We start from the raw sequence: 27996 nt of genomic DNA, 5'->3' as shown, positions 1-27996 counted from the left end.
GCGTGTTTGCATACGGCTGTATGTACAGTTCAGATCTCTGATTTCATTTGCATTTGTATGCGTGTGTGACGCTCCTCAGTGTCAGTCTGTCTTTATTCGACTCCGGAGCCGTTTTTAATTTGTTTTCGGGCCCATCTGACATCAGGCCTGACATTTGGAGGCTGTGCAGATAGAGGGCTCTTTGTGAGGTTTCTCTCTCTCTCGACTGGACGCCCCATCCGTCACCCAGCCTCTTATCGGAGTCTCGGCGCTCAGATCCTCACGCGGTGACGGAGGCGTGACGACGCTCCTCTCCGGATCTGACACGCGTGTGCTCTGGGCCCTGATTGCTGTGTTACGATGCTCTCACGTCTGTCTAATGTACAGCACGCAGACATTCATCATGTCATTCATTTAATTTGAGTTTATTCAGTTCAATTCAAATTTATTTGTATAGCGCTTTTCACGATACATATCGTCGCAAAGCAACTTTACACCCAATTGACATTTTTACTCTATATGTTGTAGTAGCTTGATGTACATATGGTAGAGATGTGTGGTAAAGATCAATTAATGACGTAATCAAACAGACAAACAGTTTATCACTTTTCCTGACTTTAACAGCCATAATGAACAATGGAATTAACCTCATATCTTAAAAATAACAACAAACTATAATTTGTGTAAAATGGTAGCTGTCACCAAGTATGTAATTTCAATAATGTTAAAATGTGTCATTTTTATTAATTCACGTATGTATCCAGGGGTGCACATTTTTTTGGGTCTCATAAGAATACCTGGAGATTTGGTTTGGTCCTCATATTGCAGAAAGTGTGATTCATTAAACATAACTTTAAAATAATAATAATAATAATAATAATAATAATAATAATAATAATAATCATTGGACTTTATTTAGGTTTTTTTTTTTTAAATAAAACAAAATAATAAAGTGTGGTGATGCTATTATATTTTACAATAAAAAGGGAGTATTAAATCAAATATAGTACACTTAAAAATAACATGATGATAATTACTTTTTTTTATATATGGATTCTCATCATTTTCAAACTTAAAATGAACAAACTTTTATTTTGGCGGGTTGCCAACAAGTACGCGCTTCCGGGTTTAGCGTTTCCGACTGAAGACAGTCAGTGAATGAAATATTACAGTCTTGCATTGTGCTTTGAAACGGCAGCGAAGAGCCTAATTATGCTTGCAGTTCGAAAACAAATTGTCTACAGTATTGCAGTTTGTCGCTCTAAAATGGTATTTGTGCATTAACAGCTGTCAGCCATGACGGTACACAAATGTGTGCTCTGAACTTATTTACACAGCGCATTTTCTTATTTTAGTTGTGTACGCGGACCTGTCGATCGCTTATGTGCACCCCTGTATACATCCATCTGTTTGGGAGTGTGAGACAGACTCCGCCCACACGCTCTTCTGATTGGCTGTGATGTTTGATTGATTTTGTCATGTGGACAGACAGATTGATTGTTTGCTGTAATGTCATCATAGTGTCTGGTTAAGATTCTGTGTAAGTCTTTTAGCAGAATCACTTGCTTTGCCTTTGAACTAGGGATGCACCGATACCGATACTGAGCTCCTGTACTCGTACTCGTTAAAATGCCCCGATACCAAACGCCGGTACCACATCATGTGACAAGTGCAGGCAAAGAAACACCGACAACAAAACAACAGACAGCAGAATGGAGTCATTAGAGATTAAGGATGTCTACGAAGTATGTGTATGTAAGTAATATAATGTTAAACATTCAGTATTAGCTTGTATAACTGGTGCGCGTCAGCTGACAGGCAAAGCACGCAGAGTTAATGTCCCGCCTTGACATCACTGGAAAGATTGTAGTTCGGTGAGATATGTCAAAAACAATTTAAGTAAATCAATGCACAAGTTATTTAACGGTATAGAGAGAGAGCGCGCGCTGTTGCGTGATCTTCATTGATGTTCGCACATGCATCTTTTGGATTAAAACAAATTCATATATATATATATATATATATATATATATATATATATATATATATATATATATATATATATATATATATAGGGGCATTCGCTATAAACATCGTTTTTTTTTTTTTTTTTTTTTTTTTCAACCTTAAGCAGACACGAATGTCCGGCGAAAGTGAAACTGTAGCAGCCCGTGTGAAATGCGATGCGATGATTTGCTTCACGAGTGTTTCTCCATTATTTGAGTCGCTTTGGATTGTAGCCCAAATAGCAGCATATTTCAGATAAAAAAACGTGACTTATAATTCTGAAAATATCAGAGTTTCAGGAGATCAGGAGATTCATAATGAGTGGTTCGCGTGATTACAGTACTGAGCCGCTGCAATTGAGCAGTTTAATGCTATTAAATTGAAGATGATGTACCAGAGAGCAAGAAAAAAACAAAACAAACGAACAGTGAAAGTAACAAAACACATTTTAATGGGCATAATTAAGTGTAAAAATAATTAAGGGATATATAGTCAACCCAAAAATTATTCAGACAGCAGATATACACCATCTTTTGACAATTTTTGATATATATTGATATATATGATAATGGGTTCTAAATACATTTTGGTTTGACTGTATCTATTTGATAAATAAAGTTGACCAACTAACACTATACATATTCTTTTAGTTTCTGTACCCTATATTTTACAAATCTACCTGTAAATTTTAAAATATCGGTATCGGTACTCGGAATCGGCAAGTACCAAAAATAAAAGTAACGGTATCGGGCGAGTACTGAAAAAAGTGGTATCGGTGCATCCCTACTTTGAACCATCTTAATTTTAGGGTTAGGGTTGCCCTAACCTAACTGTCCACCATTTTTCTCTCTGTAAACATCTGATTCACTCAGAAAGGCATCAGTTACAAAGGTAAAATGTGTCATTTCATGGCTTTAACTTGGCTGGCTTTCACTACAGTATTTGTGTTTTTATATTATGGGGCTTTTCTCTGCAGTTATGTAGGTTTATTTTTGCGTTTGTTCTCGAGCTCCACATTTGCGTTTCTGCTCCTCTGTGTCCGTTTTTCCAGATCGCTGATAGCGACCGTTTTATTTGCCGGCTTTGGGATTGCAGAGGCTTGTTTACTGAAGCCTGAAGCAGCTGGAATGATTTTTGGAGAAGCTCAGTGTTGCTATAAAGCAAAGGTCAGATGAACGCATGAACTCTTCCAGAAACACAAGAGTATTTGACGTCCTGTCCTGTCCTGTCCTGACACTGATGGAGGTGGTTCACTCCGACAAGCCTGAATGTGTCTGACACATTTGTGCCTGTTCAAAAAAAACAAAAAACACACACACTTTGGAGGCAAAACGTCTGGATTCTTGTGTTTACGTCACTGTAACAAAGTCAAGATCTCTGAATAACCGTGGATATGTGATAGCAGTGATCGGTCACAGTAATTCCTGCTCATTTGTAATCTAGTGATGGGTTACAGTGGTGTGTCGGCGGCACTTTGAGGTTCAGCAGATGGAAAGTTTTGCGTTCAGCACCGTTTGCTGAGGATTACGAGAAGATGTAGCGGAAGAGCGCAGGGGACGCGTTTAAAGTTTTTATGTTCACATGGGTTCTTCTGTGTTCATGCCATTAGATGCTGAGAAACAGTGAGACGACGGGGGCCGATATGTTCTTGACGAATGTTACGGCGAAGAGACGAGAGTCACTCGTGACCGCCGCGAACAGCCGCTCGTCTGCGGTAACGCGGCACACGCGGCTCTTTCTGGCTCGTCCTGCTCTGACCATAGAGACGTGTCATGTGAAAAACATTAGCTTATGGCTTTGGCTACTTTAGCGAGTTCCCATTGGCTGCGCTCCAGTCCGGAGCAGCTGCGCCGTCAGTAAATCCTCAGCGCTGCTGGAGCGCATTATGGACGAGAGACAGAATGAAACACCAGATGTATTTATTTCCACACACGATGCATTTCCCTGTAGTTTCTGTGCGGATGAAGCGTTCGGAGACGTGTAGGTAAAGAATATGTGTGTATAGAACAGCGTTTCGGCATCTAACGCCGGAGTCTCTTCGTGTCCGGCGACTGCTGCTGATAACATGAGTTTGACCTTGGATTCTCTCATTGAAATTCAGCTTCATTGGTTGTAATATCAGCCGTCTGTCTCCAGAGAGGCTCCACAGAACTCCATTAACATTTAAATTCATTCAGATGTTCGTGAATTCATTTATTTCAGTCGTCACACATATTAAATGCATCTCTGTATAATGCCGTTCACATTGTGTTGGTGTTATATTTACACATCATAAATAATGCATCTCGCCTTCGGCTGCGGTCTGTGGAAACGGGAAGCTAAAGACGGTTTGAGCTCCAGGCTTCACCTGACCTTTCTGGATCTTCTGAAACTCTGACCTCCTGAGCCTGAAAGCATGAAAACGGTGCACTTTTGAGCTGGATTCTAAACAACAAAGGAGTGACAGATCGATGCAGTCCTAACGGCTCACTGCAGGGCTGGTGAACTGAACTGAGCTTGACCAAAAACGTGACTCTGACTACTGAGTATTCATTTACACACAGGTGACTTTATATAAATGATCAGGTCCGGACAGTTGTTGTCGCTGTTGTTTCCAGTTTCTCTATCAGTAGTGAACATCCCATGTGTGTGCTCACTTGATACATGTTTAGCATTCAGTTAGCGTGTTGTGCGTTTAGCATGAATAAAACATCCTGCTGTCAGTAAAGTTTCATTAGCTGTGTCTGAAATCGTTCACTCGTTCACTAATGCCTATGTAGTGTATGGCAGTCCAGTGGTCTGTATCAGAAGGAGTGAACGAATTCGGATGGTGACGTATACACTGCGCTGACACTTGCAAAAACATCTTCGTCGCATATGCTTTTATATTACATGTACCTTATTTTAGAAAATAATATTAATTACAATAACTGACTTTATATTGTAATTATACATGCCGCTGTATATAGTGTTAATTTGTTTTGTGATGCTTATATGTTCATAATCATTAAATACTATTAAAATACTGTCAACAAAAATAAACACACGTTCATATGTATTTATTGTTTGTAGTATCTTGAAATTCTCCTGTGCAGTGTTTTGCAAAGTGCCCTCAATTTTATTAAATGGGTAAATTAGTTTTACATCACAATTGTTAAATATCCACCAAATTATCATTACTTTCGTAAATTAACAAAGATGTCACATCAGTAAATTAGTAAAACATTAAACTCAGTTAAAGCCTACATTGTGTATTTAAATATAAATAATGCATCAAATAAACATTAAAGCAGAAATAAGAAAAATGTAAATGGCATCTCTCATTCAAACTCGCTCTCTCTTTCAGCTGGTCGTTCTCTGCGTTGGATTGTGGGAAATAGGGTAAAACGTAGTGAACGAATGTAGGGAATGAAGTCGTTCATTTTTTTTATTCGGACAGCACTACAAAATGTCTGACACCCGATTGAGTGCGCTATGTAGTGGATAGGGAGCGGTTTCGGAAACGGCTATCGTCTCGTTATCGATGCCTGTTTTTCTTTCTAGGAACTGTTTTTTGGCTCACGAAGCGTCCGTCTGCTCATCGTCCTGCAGTCGGCGGTGTGTTTCTGCGGATGCGGTTAGCCGTGCGAGCGTGTCTGGGACGGGACGCTCGTGAGCGGGACACATGCTGATGATGTAGAGCTCTGTCAGGCCGCAGGCGGAGGATGACCCGCTAGCGCTGACCCCTCTAGCCGCCGCTGCACACCTGCGAGCAGCGCTAACCTAGTTTAGCTATCCAGCGCTGCGGTTCGGCCCGCTTTCAGCTGAAGGGACGCGTCTATTTGTCTTGTCCGTGTAGAAACGCACAGATACGGGACAGATGCTGCGGCTCTGCCGCTTAAATCCCAAATGATTGAAGAGCACTAGTTGGCCGTTACTGCAAATCTGACCGATTAGTTAGTCTGCCCGTCTACAGCAGCCTGAGCTGATGGAAACAGCAGGACCATTCTGAAATTGGGCAGCATTACTCTAATAACGGTCTGTTTTTGCCTTCTGACAGCGTTTGAGCGTCTCGGAGTCTCCTCGCACTAACGAGGCTTCAGTCTGGTGTCTGAAGGATGTTCGTGCCGTAATGATGATCCTCTAACCAGCTTAAGTCTTCACGTCAACTTAATAATGTTGATCTAATTGAGTTTGTCTCCTGGTTCTTTAGTTCTCTGAAGGTCAGCGGTCGGAGAGAGAAGAGCTCCTACATTTGCTTTGTGTTTTTGTCGGCATCAGATGATCTTAGCATGTTTGTGAGTTTGGTCTTGGTGTTTTTTGGTGTCCTTCTCGCATCTGTAAATAAGCCCAGTCTTTACGGTCACAGTCATTAGTGTGCTGGAGCGTGAACGGAGGGCCGATTGCTGGTGTTTTACTTGTTTTCTCCAGCTGGTTTGTCAGAGGGTGTAAACATTATTTATCAGTGCAGTCTGAGCTCGAATGGCCGACGTCCATCTAATGAGCCTTAAACCGTCAGCAAACGCCGTCGCTCCCTAACCGTGCGATTGCCTCGTTTAATGACACGATATGTGACGGTTTGCTAAGTGTGAACTCCATGAAACCCACGTGAATGAGTGGCAGTCAGGGTCAGAAATTTACGGGGGTTTGGGGCAAAAATTGAGAAAAAGAATCACTCCCAGATTCAAGACACAATAAACTGTTGTTATGTGATCTGTTATGGCTGTTGTTATTATAATAAATGAATTCATAAATGGTTCTTAGTGTTTTGGCTGTGAAGTCAGAATATGATGTGCTTTTTCCTGCCGTACAGGAGCGGTTAGGAGCTGTTTGTTATGACGCAGTGATAAATAATGGTCTGATTGTGCGTATGAATTGAGGATGTGTGTGTGAGCGAGTGCTGAGAGTGATAGCCGGTCAGTAATTGACTCTGAAGGTGTTTATAATCTGATGCGCGGCTGTGAGAGGTTGATTACCTGATCTGTTTTGGTCTGTGTTGCTCAGGGCAGCAGGATGAGTCTGAGCGTTTGGGATCTTCATCTCTGTTAGTCTCCATTTTTCAGGCATTATCTGTTCCGTTCAGTGGATTATTTATGTTCGTTGTTTTCAGGGCCAAACGGTTTAGCTCATGTTGTTGGCAGGAGCTTCTCTTGTGTTTGAGGAGAACTAGGGCAGCGTTCCTCCGTCTGTGCTGATGTAGATGAGGAGGTATCGTGGCGTTTGGGTGGCGTTTCCGCCGCTGCAGTCTCGGAGCGCGAGCGTGTCGTCTCCTGACGGTCGGGCCCCTGCTGACTCGGCCCTCGGGCCCCCGGAGGGTCGCCTGCTTCCTGAATGATTCCTCTGTCGGACGGCTCTATTCCCTGAGGTGACGCCGGATGACAACAAACAATGGCTCTTATCAGACTCGCGGCCGACCTGAAAATATGAGGGCGTTATTCCTGCGGGTCGCTGCCGTTATGAATGCGGTGGGCTGCGTTGCGAGATTGGGTCGTGAGCTCGGCACAGATGAAGGATTTGCCAGTCAGTTTGTGACGATGGCCACTGCCTCATCCGGCAGCTGCGGAGCGGGAACATCTAGCGAGGACCGTCCGCTCGGTTCACATCGGTAGAGATCTGGCCGTTTGGATGATCACCGGCTGTTCGTTCGGTCAGCACGAGCGTCTCGCAGCAGTCATCCATCCTCTCCTAATGTTACGGTCTCTACGGTCCGGCTCTATTGTAAAACCAGCAGTTCACAGCCAAGCCAAAGCTCTCTTTATCCATCTTTATAAAGATGATTTTATGTATTTACTACAAATAATATTAACAGTCTAGTAATTTGAGAGCAGAGTTGAACAGTAAGATGAAGGTGAATGTGAGGATGTGTCTCTTCCGCTTTACCTGCAGTCGCTGCATGAACTAAACCTGAAACAGATTCATTCATTTACTACTGTTTCATTAGTCACCTAGTTCACATGTGAAAAATGTATTTACTTTATATGAATAAAAGTCTTTCAGGTCGGGTTTTCTTTGATCCTCCCACAAATGAGCATTTTTCAGGGTTTTGTTTTAAGTTTATTTGTCAAGTCACCTTCATTTCTGTAGCACTTCACACAGTACAGATTGAGTCAAAGCAGCTTTACAGTGTTAAAGAAGAAAATGTTTCAGTGATGCAAACTAAATTCTGCTCTGTATTTTTCCCCCAAATTCTGTTTTGCATTGTGTGTGTGTATGTATGTGTATATATATATATATATATATATATATATATAATATATAATTTTTTTTTTTTTTTTTTTTTTTTTTTCCTTCTAGATCCCATTTAAATTTTAATACTGGTTTATTAAACACATATGATGACATTTTATGGCAGGCACTTATGACAGAGCTTTAATTGTGCTGATTGTAGTTTCTGTGGCGAAGCTCAAATGAGCGTGAGCGATGCCGTGAGGTGTCTGCTGTGTGTCGGGGTCCCACGAGAGCCCGGATGTGTCTCTGTCATGCCAGCTGAGGGCTGCTGGGATTGAGTGTGAGTGATCTGTACGTGTTCACTGGACTGTAGGCAATGACACTCATTAAGGGTGGAGATGTGTGTGCATCTGTGTGCAGGACAATAGGAACATGAGCAAACGCTGATTCGGTGCTCAGAGGAATTTCAGTGTGTTTCACATGATTGCAAATCTTAACAATGAGGATTTTTCATATTGGCCTGTAACCTTGTTGTATTTGAATAAATCTGCTCTGAAAGTGCTGCATCTCAACTGAAAGCCACACGTACAACAAACCGATGAGTTTGTTCTGCCGTCGTCCCTTCAGGTCATCTGATTTTTGATTTTTACCCATCGCTGTGTGTATCAGACTGGTTTCAGCTCAGGTCCTGTCCTCAGATTGCCTCATTCTGTTGGTTTTTCTTGTACTACTTCTGAAACGCACACATTATTTACATTGTGGTAATGATGGTGAGAGCTGACGTCACACACAGACGGGTCTGTGCCAGCATTAGTGTGGATGGATGTAGTGTGTGTTTCACTGGAACATGCAGCTGTTTGTGAGGCCAACACTGACTCCAGATATCAGATGTTATTTCAGGGTTATTGTAGGAGCACATGAGAGCTTTGGCAACTACAGAAAAAGTCGTAACTGCCAAACCTGAACACATATGTTGGTGTTGGCGTGTGCTCTAAGCACGCGTGTTTCCAGGATCGGCGCTCGGACGCTTGTGGATTACAGCCTCCACATCCGGTTTAATTAACAGCCAACTTTCTGTTTTCCTCTCAGCGCACAAACGCTGCATCAGCACCGATCGCCAGCAGATTACGCTTCGATTACGAGATTACTGCCCAATATGAGGAGGGGGAGATGCGAGGCAGTGGTGAATATGCCATTATGGAAAACCTAAGATTACTTCAGTGACTCAAACACCAACAAGACGCTGAAGACAAAGCTGTCGGCAAATGAAGCCTCCCAGAGATGCTTGGATGTCCTCCGTTAATGTTCGACGTGCTGTTTGGGAGTTAGAGAGGAAAACAGACTGAGAGCATCTAGAGCTGAGCCGAACACCATGCAGGAGCTCTTACGTCTTCAGCGTGATGTTTGCGGGATGGCAGATCTCAGGTCAGACAGCAGGAACCAGAAGAGTTTTAGGCTCCTGGTGTCTTTCCTCAAACCATCCCGTTTTATTGCATGTTTTACTTGTTTCCGGATCGGGCCATGCTCTAGTCGTCCGAAGGGAGAAAATAGAGTGGTTTGTTTACAATCTGAGTCTCTTCTCCGGCCACCTGACCTGCTGGATCACGTGGATAAGGATGTTGATACTCCATTTATACAGCTAATGGCGTTTGGTACCCATTTCAGATGGAAATGCTCAGCCTATGTCTGGATAAAAACTGCTCTTTGAAACTGGGTCCAAATAATGGAGCAGAACTTGATTTGTCTCTCAGATTCCCTGCAGACATGGAAGACACGTCTCTCTATTTGTTGTCCTTTCAGTGTTTCAGACGGCTCTGCCTTTTCCCACAATCCCCTGCGGCTTCGAGCTCATAACATCAAACCGTACTCTTGGCCGTCTGGAGTCACGGTTCAGTGTCTGTCGGGCGGAGGTGATGCGGAGGCGTCCTGTGTTCATGCGTTGGTTGATATTGTTAATTTTCTCATTAGAAAACCGACTCCTGCGCCTGCTTCCAGGTAAACAGGCTTTTGTTTTCAGGATCCAGTTCGATTCCTCAGTGATGTTCTGAGTGTTGTAGCACTGCAGTGTGAATCGGTTTGTGCAGCTCTTTCTTTCCAGTCCACTTGACTTTCCTCTGTCCTTCAAACACAGTGATGAAGTGCTGGCGCAGCTGTGACGCTCGCAGTTCAAACTTCTGTAATTGCATTCTTAAAACCCCAAACAAGCCCTCGACTCAGCGCTCGATTAATGGCGTCGTGCTCAGCGAGCTCTTATCGTGGGCGCGGAGGCGCGTGTCTGGCCCGTCCTCTCGGGCGTCTCCTCTGCTGGCGGGGGTCAGCGTAATTTAGCGGCGTCTCACTCGCTGGGGCTCAAATTAATAAATTGAGGGAGCGGGGAGCATCTGGGGAGCTTTCAGCATTGTCTTACTGTCACAGGACTGTTGAATAGGTAACAAAGAGTAAAGCGGGTTAGTCTCACCAGGGGCCCGTTAGCCCCGGCGCTGTGATGAAGTATATTGTCCGTATGTATCGCTGGTGTAATTAATGACAGGCGGACGCAGCCGCGGCGAGCGGCTTTCAGCTGAAGTAATTAAGAAGTTATTTACTGCGGGTGTCTAATCAGGCCCTGATATTTTGTGCCGTCCGTGTGGAGAGAACGGAACCCGCGGAGCCTCGTGAATGAGCCTGTTTATCAGCGCGAATAGAGCAGAACGACCACAACTGGGTCTCGGCTCCGTTCTGATGGGTCACATGGCAGGAGCAGAGAACAGCGATGAATGCTAAAACGCTGTATAGTTACGATAGCAGAATGAACAGACTCATCAGAATCCAATGAGGAGGAGAAAACGCTTCCCGTATCGGCTGCTGTTGTGTGAATTGAACTCATGCTTTGGTACAGTCATTTTGCAGTTTATAGTTTTATTAATGCATTGTACCAGTGGATGTTAAGGACATTTTTGGTTTTACTTTGGTTGTAGTACTGTGTCGTTCCCTTGATGTCCAGTGTTCAGTATATATCCTGTAGTAAAACGCATCGAGGAGCTCTACCAGTTTTACAGGTTCACAGTGTTCACAGGCCCGCCCCCCCTTGAAGGTAGGGTTAATTTTTGAATATAGCACCAATTACAACAGAAGTCATTTAAGGTTACCTTTCCTATAGAACGGGTGTATAATCTTTAATTAAACAAACTAAATAACCTTATGGTATTTTTCTTATTTACACGACGGCATGTCATTTCTGTCTCTACGTGGACGCGCGTCTATAATTAATTTCTCCTCTGTAAAAATGCAGACGGGATCGCGAGTCCATTCATAAAAACGGATTTACTCTAGCACGGAATGCCAAGGAATTCGTCGAATTTTGGATAAATCAAAAGTTGGTCTGTCACTTAATTCAGATTGTGATATGCACTAGTGTCTCTGAATATTGAAACGCAAAAAGACGGTTTAAATATGAATCCTGCGTGTTCCGTTTGCCTCTGTATGAATGAATGGCGGAGACGGGTTTTGTTTACTACACAAATACTGAAGCACACGTGACGCTCGCGGTGATTTACGGCCTCTGTGTCTCTCTATATATGACGACATGAACAAAAAAATGTTTAATGCCTTAATTTGATTATCAGAAAAATTAAAACACAGGAATTTCTGGGAAAAAAAGAAAAAGATTGTACCTATTGTTTAAGATGTTGAAAGCATTTTGAGTATTTTGGTACAGTACAGATTAAAAAGTACCTTATCAAGGTATTAATTTAAAGTACTTAAAGAGACTTATGTAATCAGAAATAAAGTCAAAAGCAAACAATTCAGTCACATGCATGCACAAAGTCAGCACTGTATGACGGTTGCTTGATAAATAATTTATGAAACATAACATTGTCTTCAGCCAAAACCATATGACCTGGAACAAATAATAGATTCACAAGACCAAAAATTAGCTGCTAGATTTGCCCAAAATGAATTATACTTCATGTTTAACCACTACAGAGGCATCAGAACCAGCGGCAAATGTCAGAAGGAGTAGCCGAGCCGAGGCTGCTCTCGGTGGGACGCGTGAGCACTGAGCGTCCGCTGTTCGCCTGGAGCTCACGTCTCTGAAATCAGTGAAGCCAATTTTCAAATAGGCGCTGTCTTTATAAATAAACCGCAGATTTGAGTTCTAAACAACTACGTTATCGCCTGAAAACAATAAAAGTAATATTTAGAAAATTATGCAAGTTTTCTCCTCCGCCATTAACGCTCGCTGATTGGTGCGCAATGCATTCTGGGATACGTGGCTGCCTCAAGTTTGCACAAGTCTCCTCTTGATGCGTCCTTGATAAAAGGGGCGGAGCAAGAACATATTTGAACTGTATTTGGTTACATGTGAACTTTGAATTGGAACAGCACTTGGGCGACGACTGATGACGTTTCGCAAGAACACAAGTACGGACAAGAACGCATATTGAGAAACGCGTCTTGTTTCTAAGAAATTCAGCAAAATCAACGAATGAGTGTAATCTTCAAATATCTGTCAGTGAGGAATGAAAACTTGTTTCCCTTTAAATTAATTTGATTTTTCTTAACCTGATGTTCTTTTTTTAATTATCAGCTCACTTAATTTTCATCAGTTTCTCAGAAAACAAGACACCTTATTTGAATGTCATTTGCATCTCCAGTAAATTTATCTTGATGTAAGAATCTTCAGACATTTGCACTGGAAAACAAGACAGAAATACTGAGCAAGAGCATCACTTTTTTTTGCAGTGTGATCAGAAGTACTGTAAAAGTTATTTACGTATGTGGGCCTGGACCACAAAACCAGTCTAGTTTTTGAAACACTATCTGAAAGCTAAATAAATAAGCTTCCCATTGATGTATGGTTTGTTAGGACAATATGTGGCTGAGATACAACAATTCTGTCATATTGAGAAAATCACCTTTAAAGTTGTCCAAATGAAGTTTTTAGCAATGCATATTACTAATCAGAAGTTAAGTTTTGATATATTTATGGTAGGAAATTTACAAAATATCTTCATGGAACATGACCTTTACTTAATATCCTAATGATTTTTGTCAAAAGAAAAATCTATAATTTTGACCTATATGTATTTTTGGCTGTTGCTACAGATAAACCTGTGATACTTAAGACCGGTTTTGTGGTGCAGGGTCACGTATTCTGTTGTTTGGGAACAGAGATATTCCGTCTATTCAATTGGTTAATTTGTAAAATGGATGTGAAGTGATAGAGAGCTGGTGGAAGTTGTATTTTAAAACTTTACGGTGTTGCTGATATAAGATATTTAGAGACCATACTGATGTGTTTTGTTCCATTTGTTCTTTTTCCTTAAATGTTCTTTACTTTGTCTTAAAAAGGTTTTACATTTACCACGTTAATGTCAGGCCTCGCGGCTGCGCTCTGGGTTGTGTAAGAGCTGTGTTTGTGTCGTGACCTCCTGTCAGGGGCGGGCGGAGGTGGACGCGGGTCGGTTTAGTGTGAAGCGTTGTTGGGGTACGGTGAGTTTAATCCATGTTATTGGGCTCGTATCACATTAAAACAGCCCCGTCCCCAGTGTAGGGGGACCCATCTGCGCCTGGTTTTATTTATTTTTTTTTTTTGGGTCATGTGACTCCTCTAATGGCTAATGTGGTGAGGGAGATAGATGTACTGAAGATCATACGATGTCAAAGGCAGAAACTGTTTGGAGAGTCTAGATTGTTCGAGTGCTTATGTCTTGATCCTGGTTAGTCTTTTGTTTTGTCTCCATCTTTACCAGCCAAATTCAGTTTCATCAAATGCACAGCTGCTTCTGTTGATGTCATGATATTTTATCTTCTAGTTCCTTTAGAAATAACAAAGGATCAGCAGGAATATGTAAATTTATTTATTATGAGTTTAATTGTTCATACAAACAGCAGCTTTTTTCTGACTGTATCAGCATGTAATGCCGTCGATGGAAAATGAGACTAAAGTGTTTGCTTTTAAATATAAACACACTATATCTGTGCGTTTGCGCTGTTTGCTGTGACTCGATCCGCCATCGGACCTTCCGTGATGAACTGTATTAAATCCAAACACGGTATTGTTTGCGATTGAGACCGAATAAATGCACTTACGCTTCTCTGTGGCACAATACAAAAGCTTTTTTGTTGTCGGTTTATTAAAAAGACATAGATCTAATTTGTAATTATTGGAATTTATATCAGGAATGTCAGTTTTTGCGTTTTTGACTTTTTACCAATTTTTACAATGCAGAGAGAGTGTTAATATTTCAGATAATAAACTGGGAAAACAGTAGACATCAATCGAGCATGTGTTTGAGTTTGTGAAAGCGCAATAATTCTGATTCTCAAATGGCAACGGTGACGATGAGTAATCGCTATTATAATTTAGAGCAAAATAACTGTGATTATCAGTTTAACCATTATACAGCGTGACTAAAATATGAGTTAAAATTATGAGCTGAAATATAAGTTTACTGATTAAAACTAAAGTAAAACTCCCAGACTTTGTCAGCTAGAATTTGGCTAAACAAGAAAACAGGCCAGGTTGTCTAAATATGATAAAAAGTAAAAAGGACATTTGACACGGGACTAAGACTCAAAAAAACAAACAAAAAAAAAGCCCAAAAAAACTGCTGACAAAATGAACGCTAATGTGGACAGTAGATTGCAGTGAATATCACTAGGTTCAGTAGTCATTACACGTGTAGTTGAACAGCTCCAGCTTCAGGTGCGGTAATGAGGCTCCGCAGACACATTTCTAGCTCAGCACTTTCGCGCGGAGCCGTTGCTGGAGGGGAGGTGATGCTGGATGCTGTTGTCTAATGATGCTCCTCAGGCAGTCCAGCGTTTTGAGCTCCTGGACGGGTCCCGACTCGCCGGCAGAGATCCTTCCCGCGGCGGGGCCCGTGTCTCTGTAGCCGTTTGAAGCAGGCCGGACGGGGCTCGTCGACAGCGCTGATGAAAGACGAGACTCGCTCGAGGCTCAGAGCTCCGTCCGCTCGGCTCTCGGTGGAGCTCGTTCAGCGAACAACAGCAGAAAGATTTTCCATCCGGCCCCCCGTCCTCCCGCCAGACGCTTATCGATCGGCGCTCTGAAACGCAGAGACAAAACACTCTTTACCTCTCAGCCAAACTTCTGCAGGAGAACAACAAACTCACAGCTAAATCCAGGCTTTGACTTTCATCGCTGCTGTTTTCTGTGTTTCACTGTTGTCTGGCCCAGTGACGAGTCACAGCGGTTCATTCTGCTCCAGTCTCTCTGTGTGTCTGACTGAGACTGCAAAGAGTCATAGTTTTAGTCCTGTGTCAAATGTCCTTTATATCACATTTAGTCAGCCTCTCCTGTTATTTTAGTCAAGTTTAGTTGAGTGGAAGTCATGTCTGGATTCATCACAGTTCATCAGTTTCATCAGTGAGAAGGTCTGATGGCAGATGTAGTGGCAGCAAACAGCGCAGGCGGCCTGTGAATGAACACGAACTGTGTGACGCTTTCATTTGAGCAGATTATCTCGATAGAGGTCGATTAAACTACTGCTTACACGTTTATGAATGAATCATCGGTGCTTTTTCTGCAGTATAAGTGAGAGCGTGTGTGAACGGTTGCCAGATTGAGAGTAAAACACTGGGCAGAAAATGGTTCTGAAGCTCTGATTAGGGGATTTAAACTCTTGACATCTGGCAACGCAAGCATGAAAACTGATGTAGACACGGTTCATATTTAATGTCATGGAATAACAAGGTTGTCAACAAATAATTTTAGTCATGTCTTTCATTAACAAAATGTAACATTATTAACAAAACTGATGCAGTGTGACTGTAGCTGATGAATATCATGTGGAAGCTTCAGGTTAATTGTTACACCAAACTCAAAAGAAGGTTCATCCAGACCACACTCTGATCACTTTTTCTGTTTGCATTTACAAATGAACATATTCTGGAGGATGCTGGCTCTGCAGTCAGTGGTGAATCCTCTCCGTGTTCAGACGTGTTGATGTCTGTCGCTCTTACTGTATGATTGTGTGTGTGCGTAACGCTCCTGACGTTCACGATCGCCTCTCTCTGTCCCACAGCTGTCTGAACGCTTGCACGTACTGCAAAACCAAACACGCCAGAGGAGATCTGGCCAGTTACCCCATCGAGGAGCTGGTGGAGAGAGCACGACAGTCCTTCCAGGGTGAGTGTGACCTTTGACCCCTGACCCCTTCAGTTTCTGATGACCGATTTCACATGTCCTGAAGTCAGAGTGACGCTTACAGCATTCGGCCTTCTGTTTAATATTTACTCTAGTACTAAATGAAACACAAAAGTTTGAGTAAGAGTGTTTCGTTTCAGTGATGCTGGAGTAAAGCGCTGCTTTTCTGACAGTAACTGAAGTTCATCAGAGATCAGAGTAAAATCTCTCTCGTAATTTTCCACAACCAATCCGCCCACGATTCCTCTCATCCAATCAAAAACTGAGTCATTTGTGTGTCATGCTGTTTTATCTGTGCAAACTCCTGTGATGTGTGTTTTTTGGGATGATTTTGCAGGCAGTTTAACATTAAGCCACATGGTGAATGATTACAAGCACTAGTTATTTGAACAAAGTTTCCTTGTGAGATGAATTTGGTGTCATTTTGTGTAAGAGGGCGATTAGACTAGGACTGAAACATAATGTCTCTGAACATAATGTCGTTGGTTATGTAAATATGTACTTTTGTTTGGAATGCGTGTTTCACCCTGAACACTCCCTACAGCGGATCAGTGGCTAGTGTGACGACGCTGCTTCATAGTCTTGCGTTCACGTAGCATCACGATGACCGAACGGACGCCTGCACATTTTCAGCAGAGCTGCATGAACAGAACCGCACTGATCGGATAGTTCTATATGTGTGAGCAAATGTCAGTTGTGCCAGAGCTTCCTGGTGCTGTGTGTGTGATTCTGTCATTACGGTGAGCTGAGTCAGTGAATAAAACATTTCAACACTCACACCTGTGAGGACACGCCGTCAGCCGCAAACACTGACTGAACGCGGCTATCGTTGTATTACTGATGGATGTTAGTTCATTCTTGACACTTTATTTATTTAGGGTAAATATTTTAAAACAATGTTTGAACAAAGCATTGAGTTTGTATTAGTTAATCAAAAAATAATTGATAGCTTAAAAGTGAATTTAATGAGGTTATATTGGTCTGATGATCTAGATCACTGTGCTAGATGAGCTGGACGTGTCAGTGGCGTCTCGTCATCAGTGTTTGTCAGGAGGCCGTTAGTGGTCGTCAGGACCGAGAGAACATCGTCTCATGACTAGAGGAAGTTTGTGCTGTTTGAGCGTCAGTAAGTCACGTCTGAACCGAGTTGAGCAACGCGTGTGAAAGTGTGTGTGTGAGGTTTCTGTGTTTCTCTGTTCCTCGTGGTGTCGCAGCAGCAGCACGTTTGCTCCACACATTTCCTCATGCTGACCATCTGTATCTGACACAAACTTTAGTCTGTGTGTGTGTGCGCACTAATGTCGTCAAACTGATGGAGAAGGAACACTTCACGCTTTCTGTTTATGTTCGGTTTCATTTCATCCAGTGCAAAATAAGAAAGGTTAAATGTGTATGTTTGACACAGAAATGACATTAATGCCGTATTTAAAAATATTTAGTGAAGGTATACATACATAGGTGCTTTATATTTATTTATACTTATATTAATGTAAGTGTATGAGCAGAAGCCTGTAGTTTGCGGTGCTCATGAAACACTGAGCGTGTGTAGACTAGAGGTTTTCTCAGGTCCTAAGGTCCGTACCTGATCCGAAACGACCTGAAGTAATTCTTCCCTATACCCGGTGTGCACAAAATTATTTTTTTAAAAGAAAAACCCAACCCGAGTCCGAACTTGACGGCATTAGGCTGTTTTCAAACCCAAAATGACGTGTGCAGCCCCGCAGTCAGGAGAAATCCCAGTGTCCTGCTGAATGATTTGGCCGCTGCTCCGTTCATTTCATTTATTTCTTTATTTACTTTTTATTACTACTTTATATTTTGCCTGTCTGATGGATACATGTTATTTCAGAGTTCAGCTTTCAATTGTGGATTTAAAAAAAAATAAATGTGATGGTTAGATAAAAATTAAATCGACAGTTTAATAAATCATGGATTTGCTAGCGTTGTCTGCAACATTATTTACCTCATCTCTGATGAAGGGACACAAAAAGAAAAGCACTGCATGAACACACAGAGTAATGAAGTGAGTGGATTTTCCTCTTTTTTTTTTTTTTTTTTTTTTTTTTTGACACGTGTTTCTCAAAAATGAACTTAACAGGAATGCAAAAGGAGGCTACGTATCCAGGATAGTGTAAAATCATTTGGATCTTATTAGGTCCATTCAGAAAAAGGTAATACTGAACCCGACCCGTGTCCGAGGGACTCGTAGACGTTTTGGACCCGAGCCCGTTCGGGTTGGACCTTGGGTTTTCTAGTGCAGACGCTGGAGTCACTAGACTTCCTGCTGAACTCAAACACACGTGTGTGTGTCGTTATACTGCAGATGGACTCTGATAGGACAGCTGAAGTTCTGCAGTAAATAGAAACGAACGACGTTATTAATAAATGTCCTAAACTTGTCCGTTTCCTCGCATCATACAGTATATGCCTGGAGTCAACTTGAGCTGTGATGTTCTTCTAAATCTCCTCCTAAACCAGCGGCGAATGCTCAGCCGTGTCACTAAACGGTGATTTCATTGGCACTGAACTCTGAGCAGATTTCTATGGCTTTATTCAAATATGATGTGTAAATGAGTGTCGTTTGAGAGCGCGGCTCTGAATGATGGGAGCGAATAGCTGCAGACGCGTCAGTTTCTCGGATGATTTCTGAGATGATCAGAGATCTTCTGACCGTCACGCCTGAGGTTTTATCGCTGTCGTCTCAGCAGACGGGTTTCTTTCTCTCTTTCTTTCTTTATTCTGCTGTGGCTTTGTTTGAAACCATTGTCTTATGGGAAACTGAGCAAAAACACACAATACTGTGTCTATGATGTAAGTCAGTTAATATTAACTTGTATAATATCAATATGACATTTGCAGTCATGCTGATATTCTAAAAACAGCACTCTTGCTTGTGTGATTTTATAAATATTAAAAACATTCACACAGCAGTGTTTTTTCCTCTCGTTCGGTGGATAGTTTTGTAGAGTTTAGTGCCGTTTGCGCCTCAAGCAACTGTTAATGCTCGACCCGCCTTTCCTGTCTTTAATTACCGTAGTTAATTACACTGGTCTTCGGTGTGCTGGTAAAGATTCCCATCAGTAGCGATAGATTGATTGATTCTTCTGTGCTCGGTTTGACTTCAAAGCCTCCGTCACTGCAGATCTTCATGAATTCTTCAGTTAGACCAGTTTATCTGAGATACAGTCATAATGTTTTACACTTCTGGCCTTCAGCTCTTCAGGGAGAAAAATAAATGAATGCATACATGAATAAATACATTGGTTTGACTGCGTCTAGATTCATAGTTATATGCAGTAGTTGTAGTTTGCATCCACAGATGAATGAGGTTTAGAGCAGATGTAGTAGGGTCAGGGAAGGTTGTGTAGAATCGGTGAGAATGTCTCGGTCAGAACAGCAGAATCGAGCGACTTCTGAACACGGTTACACACTGAACCCTGCTGCTGCTCCTTTGGAAACGGCACTGGTTCTTAATTCTTGGGAAATTAGATTAAAGCCACGTTTCCTTTGATTTCCTTGACATAAACACATCTGCACTCATTCACCCGAGCGCAGTGCTGTGTTCGCACATTCGCCGTTCTTCACCATCATTAACCGCATGGACCGGAATGATTCAGTATGTTGTGTTTCAGCTAGAATGGAGTCTGGTTTGTGTTGTTCCTTTTTGCTGGCTTCTACTTCGTGATCTACATTAGCTTTGTTAATCAGTCGATGCACAGGTTTCGTGTTGTGTTCTGCTAAATGGACTCTCTGAAGCGACTCTCGGTCCGCTCCGTTCTCTCTAGTTCTCGCCCACCGTCCTCCCGCAATAGTGAGCGTGTGGTTTAGTGGTGAACATTGAGTTTTGACTCAGTTTGATCCTCCTGGTCTTAATGATGTTTGCTGCTCTTCCAGTCCTCGCTTTCAAGGTGATATTTGCAGGAGGTTTATTGATCGCGGCCGTAAGCGCGGGCTAAGACGAACGTATCGACAGCATGTGAAATGACCTTGTCCACTGATATGGCACTTAAAGAAGTCATCATTTATTTAGCGCTACTCATTTATTCATGATCATTTGTAAGCTAGTCGGACATCAAGAAGGCCGCATTAAGAATGAGTTTGATCAGTGCGCTTATCAGAGACGGATCCTGCGTGCGGTGCTGTTGAATGAGCTCGGGAGGATTGTGAGGCCGTCGACTACATCGGACTCCACGAGTGGAAATCGGTTCTTCAGAAGTTCCTCATTTGGAGCAGCGTGAGTGGATCTGAAGCTGCCGCTGGTTGGCGTCAGGGTTGAGTAGGTCACCGTTGGTCCCGTTTGAGCTCTCGGGTCTGGCGTCTCACCGTGAGCTCCAGTGAGTCCAAGATGAGCGGTAGGAACGCTGCGGAGCTCGTCTGTGGACGCGAGACTGATGAGATCTGATGTAAGCGCTGTCTAAAGCTTCAGCGTGAACCTGATGGTGAGTCCAGCGAGGTTCAGACAGGGTGAAGCGTTTCTCTGGTCGGCTGCGTCTACTCGTCGTCTGGACTCTTAGCAGTAAACGAGACACGCTTGAGGAATGATGGGCCTCGGCCTGCAAACACCTCCAGATGTTCTCCATCACACTGAGCACAAGAGCTGCAGCTGCCAGCACTTTACATTGAAGTCACAGTTATGAATGTCTGACCGTCCTTCATCACACCACGTGTCTGAAATGCTGCAGATCTTTTGTCTTGAAGTCTCAGTGTTCTGGTGATTTTAATTGGATGTATGAAGTCAGTTCTTTCTTTATAGCAAACGGCACTTAAGTTGATATGTCATAATATAATAAAAAAATGCATAGGTTTATAATTGTTGCAAACTGTTAGCTTGGAGAAACACTCCAGTATGCATACATCAACACACACACACACACACACACATTCTCATCTGAATATGATGATCTCTTTTCCTCTGTATTGGAGCTTGTCAGTACAGATGTACTGCTGACCTGTGGTTTAGAGTTATATTATTATTAGCTTATGTACAACAATAGAACAGGGGTGGTGAATGTCGGTCATGGAGAACCGCAGCCCTGCAATAAAATCTCTGTAATAAAATCTCACATGCCTGTAGCTTCCTAGTAACCCTTCAGACCTTGATTAACTTGTGTTTGATTAGGGTTAAAGCAAAACTCTGCAGGGCTGCGGCTCTCCAGGACCGACGATCGCCACCCCTGCCATAGAAGGATCAAAGGAATGTCCTTATTTGGCTAGTAATTGTTTGTGTGGTCACACGTCTGCTGTTCAGTACACTATTGAGATCTGAAACTGAGGAGCAGCTGTATGTGTGCAGGAGACTTTCATAATTAGACACAAACATACCTGTAAATGTGTGTGTGTTGATCTTAGACAGGGTTAAACAATCTCAGGCTGTAGTTCACAAACAGAGCTACACTGGAGCTACATGAATGCGGTCAGCGTTAATGAAATTTGCTCTCAAATATTTACCGACTGGCCCGCCGAGAGCCCTCAGTTCAGCTCTGCTGCAGACGTAGTGCACACACACACACACACACACACACACACACACATGTCTGGTTTATTATCTTTGTGGGGACTCTCCATAGGCGCAATGGTTTGTATACTGTCCACACTGTATTTTCTATCCCCTTACCCTAACCCTACCCCTAAACCTAACCCTTACAGAAAACTTTCTGCATTTTTACCTTCTCAAAAAATCTCATTCTGTATGATTTATAAGCTTTTGTACCCATGGTACAAATTTCAGGTTTTACTATCCTTGTGGGGACATTTGGTCCCCACAATGTAGTAAAAACAAGCACACACACACACACACACACGTACATACTGCTGATATATGACTGTGTCTGTCCAAACAAGAAGTGAACTGCAGGACATTCTTCATGTGCTTATTTGTCATTTTAGGGCATCCTGTTTTCACTTTGGCTCACTTGTGACACTTTAGGGGAGGTGTAATATTTCTGATGTTAAGCACTTTCACTGTCGCAGTGTAATATTCTGCGTTAGTCTAAGACAGACGCGGTGACTCAAACCACACAAGATGCTTCAGCTTCTCTAATGATGCAGTGAGCCGGACCAGACTGTGCTGATGCGCTCGTGTGTCTGTGTGGTTTCAGATGCTCGCACGTGTGTCCTGCAGGAGCACAAGCGGGTCTGAAGAGCTGCGGACGCATTGGTGCCACTTCAGTCACGATCCGGTTACGTCGTAATGCATCGTGACGAGTTGTGACGAGTGTCCTGATGGGTGTCGTTTGGTGAATTGAGGGGGCGCTGTCCCGTGACTGCTGAAACTGTGATGGGCCTCTGCCCTGCTAAAACAAAACAGTTTCAATTACACGCCGGCGTAGTGACCACTGAGTAGTGCACACTTTCATCAATACTCCAGGGCGCTCCGTCCCGTCGCCGGCGCCGGCGTCCCACGTCCCACGGTGCCGTTCTATGCAGTGGCTCAGAAAATGCGTTGACAGGCAATCACGCAGCTGAAGTTCGGTTTCTGTGTGGATGAGCGCGCCGGCCGCCCCGTGTGACAGACACGCACAGGAACATGTAGTCATTAGATCTGAAGAAAGATGGATGGATCCGGTTCTGCCCCAGTCACGGGATGTTTGGAGGGTCTCTGCCGAGTCGGAAGCGTGTTTGATCTCGGGGGAGGAGATTCCAGCGTGTAAAGGAAATCCATCTCACCGTCCTGCTGCTTCGGTGATGTCAGTAACTCCCGTGTTGTTTGTTGAAGTTTCTCTCATTGTGGAGTCTGTGATATCAGGTCTTGAGCTCCTGGTGAATGTTGAATGTCTGAAGACAGACGTGAGTGTGTAGTAGTTTAGAATATATCTTTTCATATTCATTGTCTTATTGTTATTTAAACTGTACCCTGAAGTTTCTTTAACAAATTTCTTGCGTCTCAGCATACTTGGCAGTAAATCTCATGATGATGTAGTGCACGTGTCTTCCTCTCTTGCTCTCCTGTCTGGTCCCACAAGCTCCTCTCCCAGCATCACTGTGAGTTAGTGTGTTGATTTTCTTCAGTTTTAGCTTTGTTTGTGCTCTTCTCTCTCGAGCCGCGTGCACGTGCTCCCGGTGTTTTGGTAAACCGCCTGCCGTCGTTGTGCGCCGAAACCACAGATCCGACATATACGGGTGGCTCCTGCGCTTCAGCTCGATCCACTCCCTCCGTCGGCCGCTCCCATTGGCCGTCCGGCCGCTGAGGTCACCGCCAGCGCCGCTCACACAGGAGCCTGCCCGCCGTCTGCCCCTTTCACAGCAGAACAATCGGAGAGGGGCGCGTTTGTCCTCTTTTCTTCCCGCTGTGGTTGTGTGTTGAATGGGGCACTCGTCTCACAGCAGGTCCACAGCAGGCTGATTGTGGATGTTGTGGTAATTCCATCTCTGCCAGGTGGCCCTTGAGTGTCGGCTGCAGGTGAAGGGACGGGCGCTGCCCGTGTGCCACCTGCTCTGCCCTCTCCACAGCCTCTCCAAACGCACCTGATCCTCCTGTCCTGCCCTCTGTATGTTCGCCGCCATCTCACAGTCGCTTGTTCTCTCGTTCACTTTCCAGAGCTCTTGTGGGAACTGGGCTTTAGAGTAAAAACACCAGCAAAATTAGTAAAAATGCTCCCAAAATTGAGATATTGCAGCAGAAAAATCCCTATACGAGTTTATATATAATGTTAATGATATATGACACAATCAAGAGTGCTGGTTTTCCTGAGCATTACTGCAACTGTGATTTTAATTTTGTACAACATACTTGCAATTTCGAGACAAAATAGTTCCAAAAAGCCGCAGAAGAATTGTTGAGTGTCTCAGAACAACACAGTGTTTCATTACTGAATACATCAGTGTTTTTGAATCAGTCTGTTGAGTGAATGATTCAATGACTCACTCATAAGGACAATGATTTGTTGTACCTAGTTTCATTTGAGAAAAAAAAAATCCCTTGATATTTTTGATCTTTTTTATTTCATAACATTACTTATGGACTTGCAATTGCAATGTAAATGCATTCATGCCAGTTCTCTGATTTAGTTTTTCATTAGTAACAACACCTACAGTGTTATAATTTTATGCTGAAAATACTGAATGTATTGAAAAAAAATCCCCTGGAAATCAAATAATCATGTTAATATATTAATTCTACATTATGTTAATCGTCCCTTTAATGGAGAAGTTAACTTCTGTCTCTTCGTCTGTATCTGTGTGAGGGAACCTGAGCACCGTTCGAAGCATCAGGTCGGCCCCGCGGCCCCCGTGTGCTCGCGTTTCAGCTGCTTCTGCTTGGAGGCAGAGCGTGAGGATTAATTATGTGTCAGTGAGGTCAGAGGTCAACAGCACAGGTAACCTCAGGGTTTTCTGCAGTTTGTGAGGGCCAGCCTTTCTTTCTACAGCACTTTCTACAAGAGATATTGTTTCAGAGCAGCTTCACAGTGATGTAGAGTGAATTAACAGAGTCAGTGGTGCAGAATTCATCATATATGAGACTAATCCAACTTCTGCTGTGAAGCAGCTGTAGCAAAACAATAGTGTTGTTATTCCAGTCAGTTCAGTGTTGATTCAGTTCAATAACTGTAAAGTTCATCAGTTATAAACCAAGTTGAATTATGCAGTAAGCAGCTCAGACCCGCGGTGTGTTTGTGATCTGTGTATTGTGGGCTTACATCTGATCTTCTCTCTGAACTCTGGTATTGTCCTGTAGAGCGCTTCCTGTAGGTGTGACGTGATGTAAACAAACAGAAGGTGATTTGCGTGAGTGGCTTGTACTGATGTCTGACAGGCGTGTGGTGTGTGAGGAGCTGGTGTGGGGGATGGGACGCTTCCTCCGTCCTCCAGCAGGGGTCAGCAGTGTCTCACAGTGAGCTGCTCATCTTCTCTCTCTCTGTCTCTCTCTCTCTCTCTCTCTCTCTCTCTCTCTCTGTCATCTGTTTAGGGCCGTTGAGGTTCGTGACACACTTCTGCTCCGTGAACTCACATCTCCTCCTTCACCTCATTTCTCAGTTCTGCGGTTCATCCGCACATCTGCTCTCTCTTACTCCGTCATTCTTTTTTCCCTGTTCCTCTTTTGTGTTTGTGAGTTTGGCTCTTTTACTTTCCCTCACATTCAGTAGTACATACATTAAAATGGTGAGAATGTAATCAGTAGTGACAGAAAAGTGAGTTATGCAGGTAGTGCAGGACGTTTATGAAGTATCATTCATATTAAATACAGTACATGAGTGTGGCTATTCAGCAGTTACACACACACACACACACACACACACACACACTGGGGAAACAGGGTGCGTGTGTGTGTGTGTGTTACAGTGTAAGTGTTTGTATGTGAGAAGCGTGTGTGGGATGTGTGTGTCGTTAGAGGGAATCCTGTTCACTCGTGTGTTTGTTTACCCAACAAGTGTTTGTTTACATTGGGGTTGTTTGTGCAGGAGCCTGTGTGTGTGTGTGTGTGTGTGTGTTGTTCTCTCTGAGAAGCCTGTGTGAAACGCTGCGTGCTGATTGGGCGAGGATGATGTCAGCATGTGATTTAGCGCCGCCCATCATGGATGTGTGAACTGGATCTTCAGTGTTCAGAGAGAGAGGAAAACACTCTCTCTCTCTCACACACACACACACACACACACACACACTGGAGCGCGTCAGTCTCTCACTGGATGACGGTATGATCAGACTCACAGATGAAGGCCGTCTGATCGTCAGTGTAGCTCACACAAACGTGTGTTCTGTCATCATTCACTCGTCCTCATGTTACTGAGACTAAAAACGCATGAGTTTTGAGTTTGTGCCACTCAAGTGACTTGAGGACGAGAAAATGATGACAGCTTTCATTTATCCATCGTCTTGTCCTTCATGTCTACATTTGTGCATAAGATCTTATAGATATGTACTAATTTAATGAATAATAATCAAAACAATAAAAAACAAACAGGTGTTGGTGTGTAGTCAGAGAATGCTGGGAAGTTTCTTAATGGATCAGCTTGAGGAGGAGCTTCATTAACATGTTGATGGTGTGTTTGGTGCAGACGTGACAGAGGTCTGTATGAGTATATGTGTTCTGTTCAAACGTACTGTACACACACATACACAGAGTTGAATGCAAATGTGTGGTAATGAGATTTATAGCTAATGAAATGTTGACAAGGCAGCAGTTCAGAGCAGCGGCTTTGAAGTGTGAGATCTTTGACACACACACACACACACACACACACACACACACACACACACGTCCATGTTTAACACTGTTATAGTGTGTTGGTTTGACACGAACCGTGACTGAATGGAAATATTCACTAATTGATTTGTGGTTTATGGTTGTTTAGTCCTGGTGTGTGTCCTTCACAGATCGACTCGCTCTTTAGTTTGTGTATCTGTGTGGTTTTTGAGAGCCTGTTTGACAAATGTGTGTGTGTGTGCTGATTGTTAATGCGTGTGACTTTACAATAAAAGAGGAAGAGACAGCAGGAGGATGGAGGACAGCGAGCTCTAGAGTCCATAGACGCACAGAGAATGAGAGAGAGAGAGACAAACAGACAGAGAAACAGACAGACAGAGAGCTGTTGTTTGATGTGTGCAGTGCAGATGGTGTTTCTCCTCAGAAAGCGGCTTTAATCTTCCTCTGTAGAGTGTTTATTTCCTCTAGGGGCCTTACAGGAGCCGAGCTGGACCCTGTGAGCGAAAAGGACCTCTGCTGTTGCTTGTATCCATCCATCCACACACACACACACACACACACACACACACACACACACACACAGAGAGAGAGAGAGAGAGAGAGAGAGAGAGAGAGAGAGCAGTGTTTCTCTGAGGTCTTGTTCTCTGTACACAGACTGACTGAACTGTCTGAAGCCAATCTGACCCAAATCAGACTGGACTCAACACTGTTAGATTTAAAGAGAAAATATAGAAACCTACAGAGATCATTGTGTCAGCACATACTGCCCCTCGTGAATCCTGAATCTGAGTTTATGAACCAAGTGTTTCCCTCTGAATCTCTGTTGAGTCTGTAATCACCATTGAGATAATTCATTTCCCAGATGTTTATATATAGAACACAGGACAAAATATGAACTGAATTTATACAAATGAAGCCATTCAAACATTTACATGCTTGATTCATAAAACTGTATGTTGTTACCTGAATGATCAAAAGCTGTAAATGTTCACTGATACTTAAGACAACATGCTACATTAAGACTCAAAGGGTGTAAAACTTACAACAGGATGACTAGTGGAATTTCTCTTTTTTTTTTTTTGATTTGTTTTTTTCCTGGGTCTAAATATGCAGAAGATGCTGGAAAACCAAATAATGTCAGGACCTGAGGGATATTTGTGCAGAAAACTGAGCAGTTTAACTGACCTGAACAAAAAGAGACTCAGTGTAATGAACAACTATCACAAAATACATGAACAATTTGAAATCATTTGGCTAAGGACACTGTATTAAGGTTATGTAAACTTTTGAACTGCTTCATTTGTGTTTATTCAGCTTATTTAAAAAAAAAAAAAAATCAACATGCAATTTATGACCCCTTTTATTCTGTTTAATTATTAACATTTTACAGATTCAGCAGGATGTATGTAAATTTATGAACCCAGCTGTACGTAAAGAGTACTTGGAAAACAACAAAGAGAGCTCTATGCTGATCAGAGATTTCAGAGCCATATTTCAAATTTAGGGTTAATGTTTTTTAAAGGTTTTATTTATTAATTCCTCATGGCCTGGAAACCAGAGTTTTACATTCTCTATTTCCAGGTTTTCC

The 27996-nt window shown here is 42.8% G+C and overlaps 1 protein-coding gene across 1 annotated transcript in view; it reads left to right on the top strand.

Annotated features, from left to right (window-relative positions):
- The window catches only part of cdkal1 (CDK5 regulatory subunit associated protein 1-like 1), a 239802-nt gene that overhangs the window by 100009 nt on the left and 111797 nt on the right, over nt 1–27996 (top strand). The window contains exon 8 of the mRNA XM_051131261.1: nt 16146–16249. Within this exon, the coding sequence (XP_050987218.1) occupies nt 16146–16249 (104 nt within the window). The remainder of the gene's footprint in view (nt 1–16145; nt 16250–27996) is intronic.

Source organism: Labeo rohita, chromosome 16 (genome assembly GCF_022985175.1).
Source record: "Labeo rohita strain BAU-BD-2019 chromosome 16, IGBB_LRoh.1.0, whole genome shotgun sequence".
NCBI classification, from domain to species: domain Eukaryota; kingdom Metazoa; phylum Chordata; class Actinopteri; order Cypriniformes; family Cyprinidae; genus Labeo; species Labeo rohita.
The sequence above is the reverse complement of the archived record's forward strand: the minus strand, read 5'-3'. Positions and strand labels throughout refer to the sequence as shown.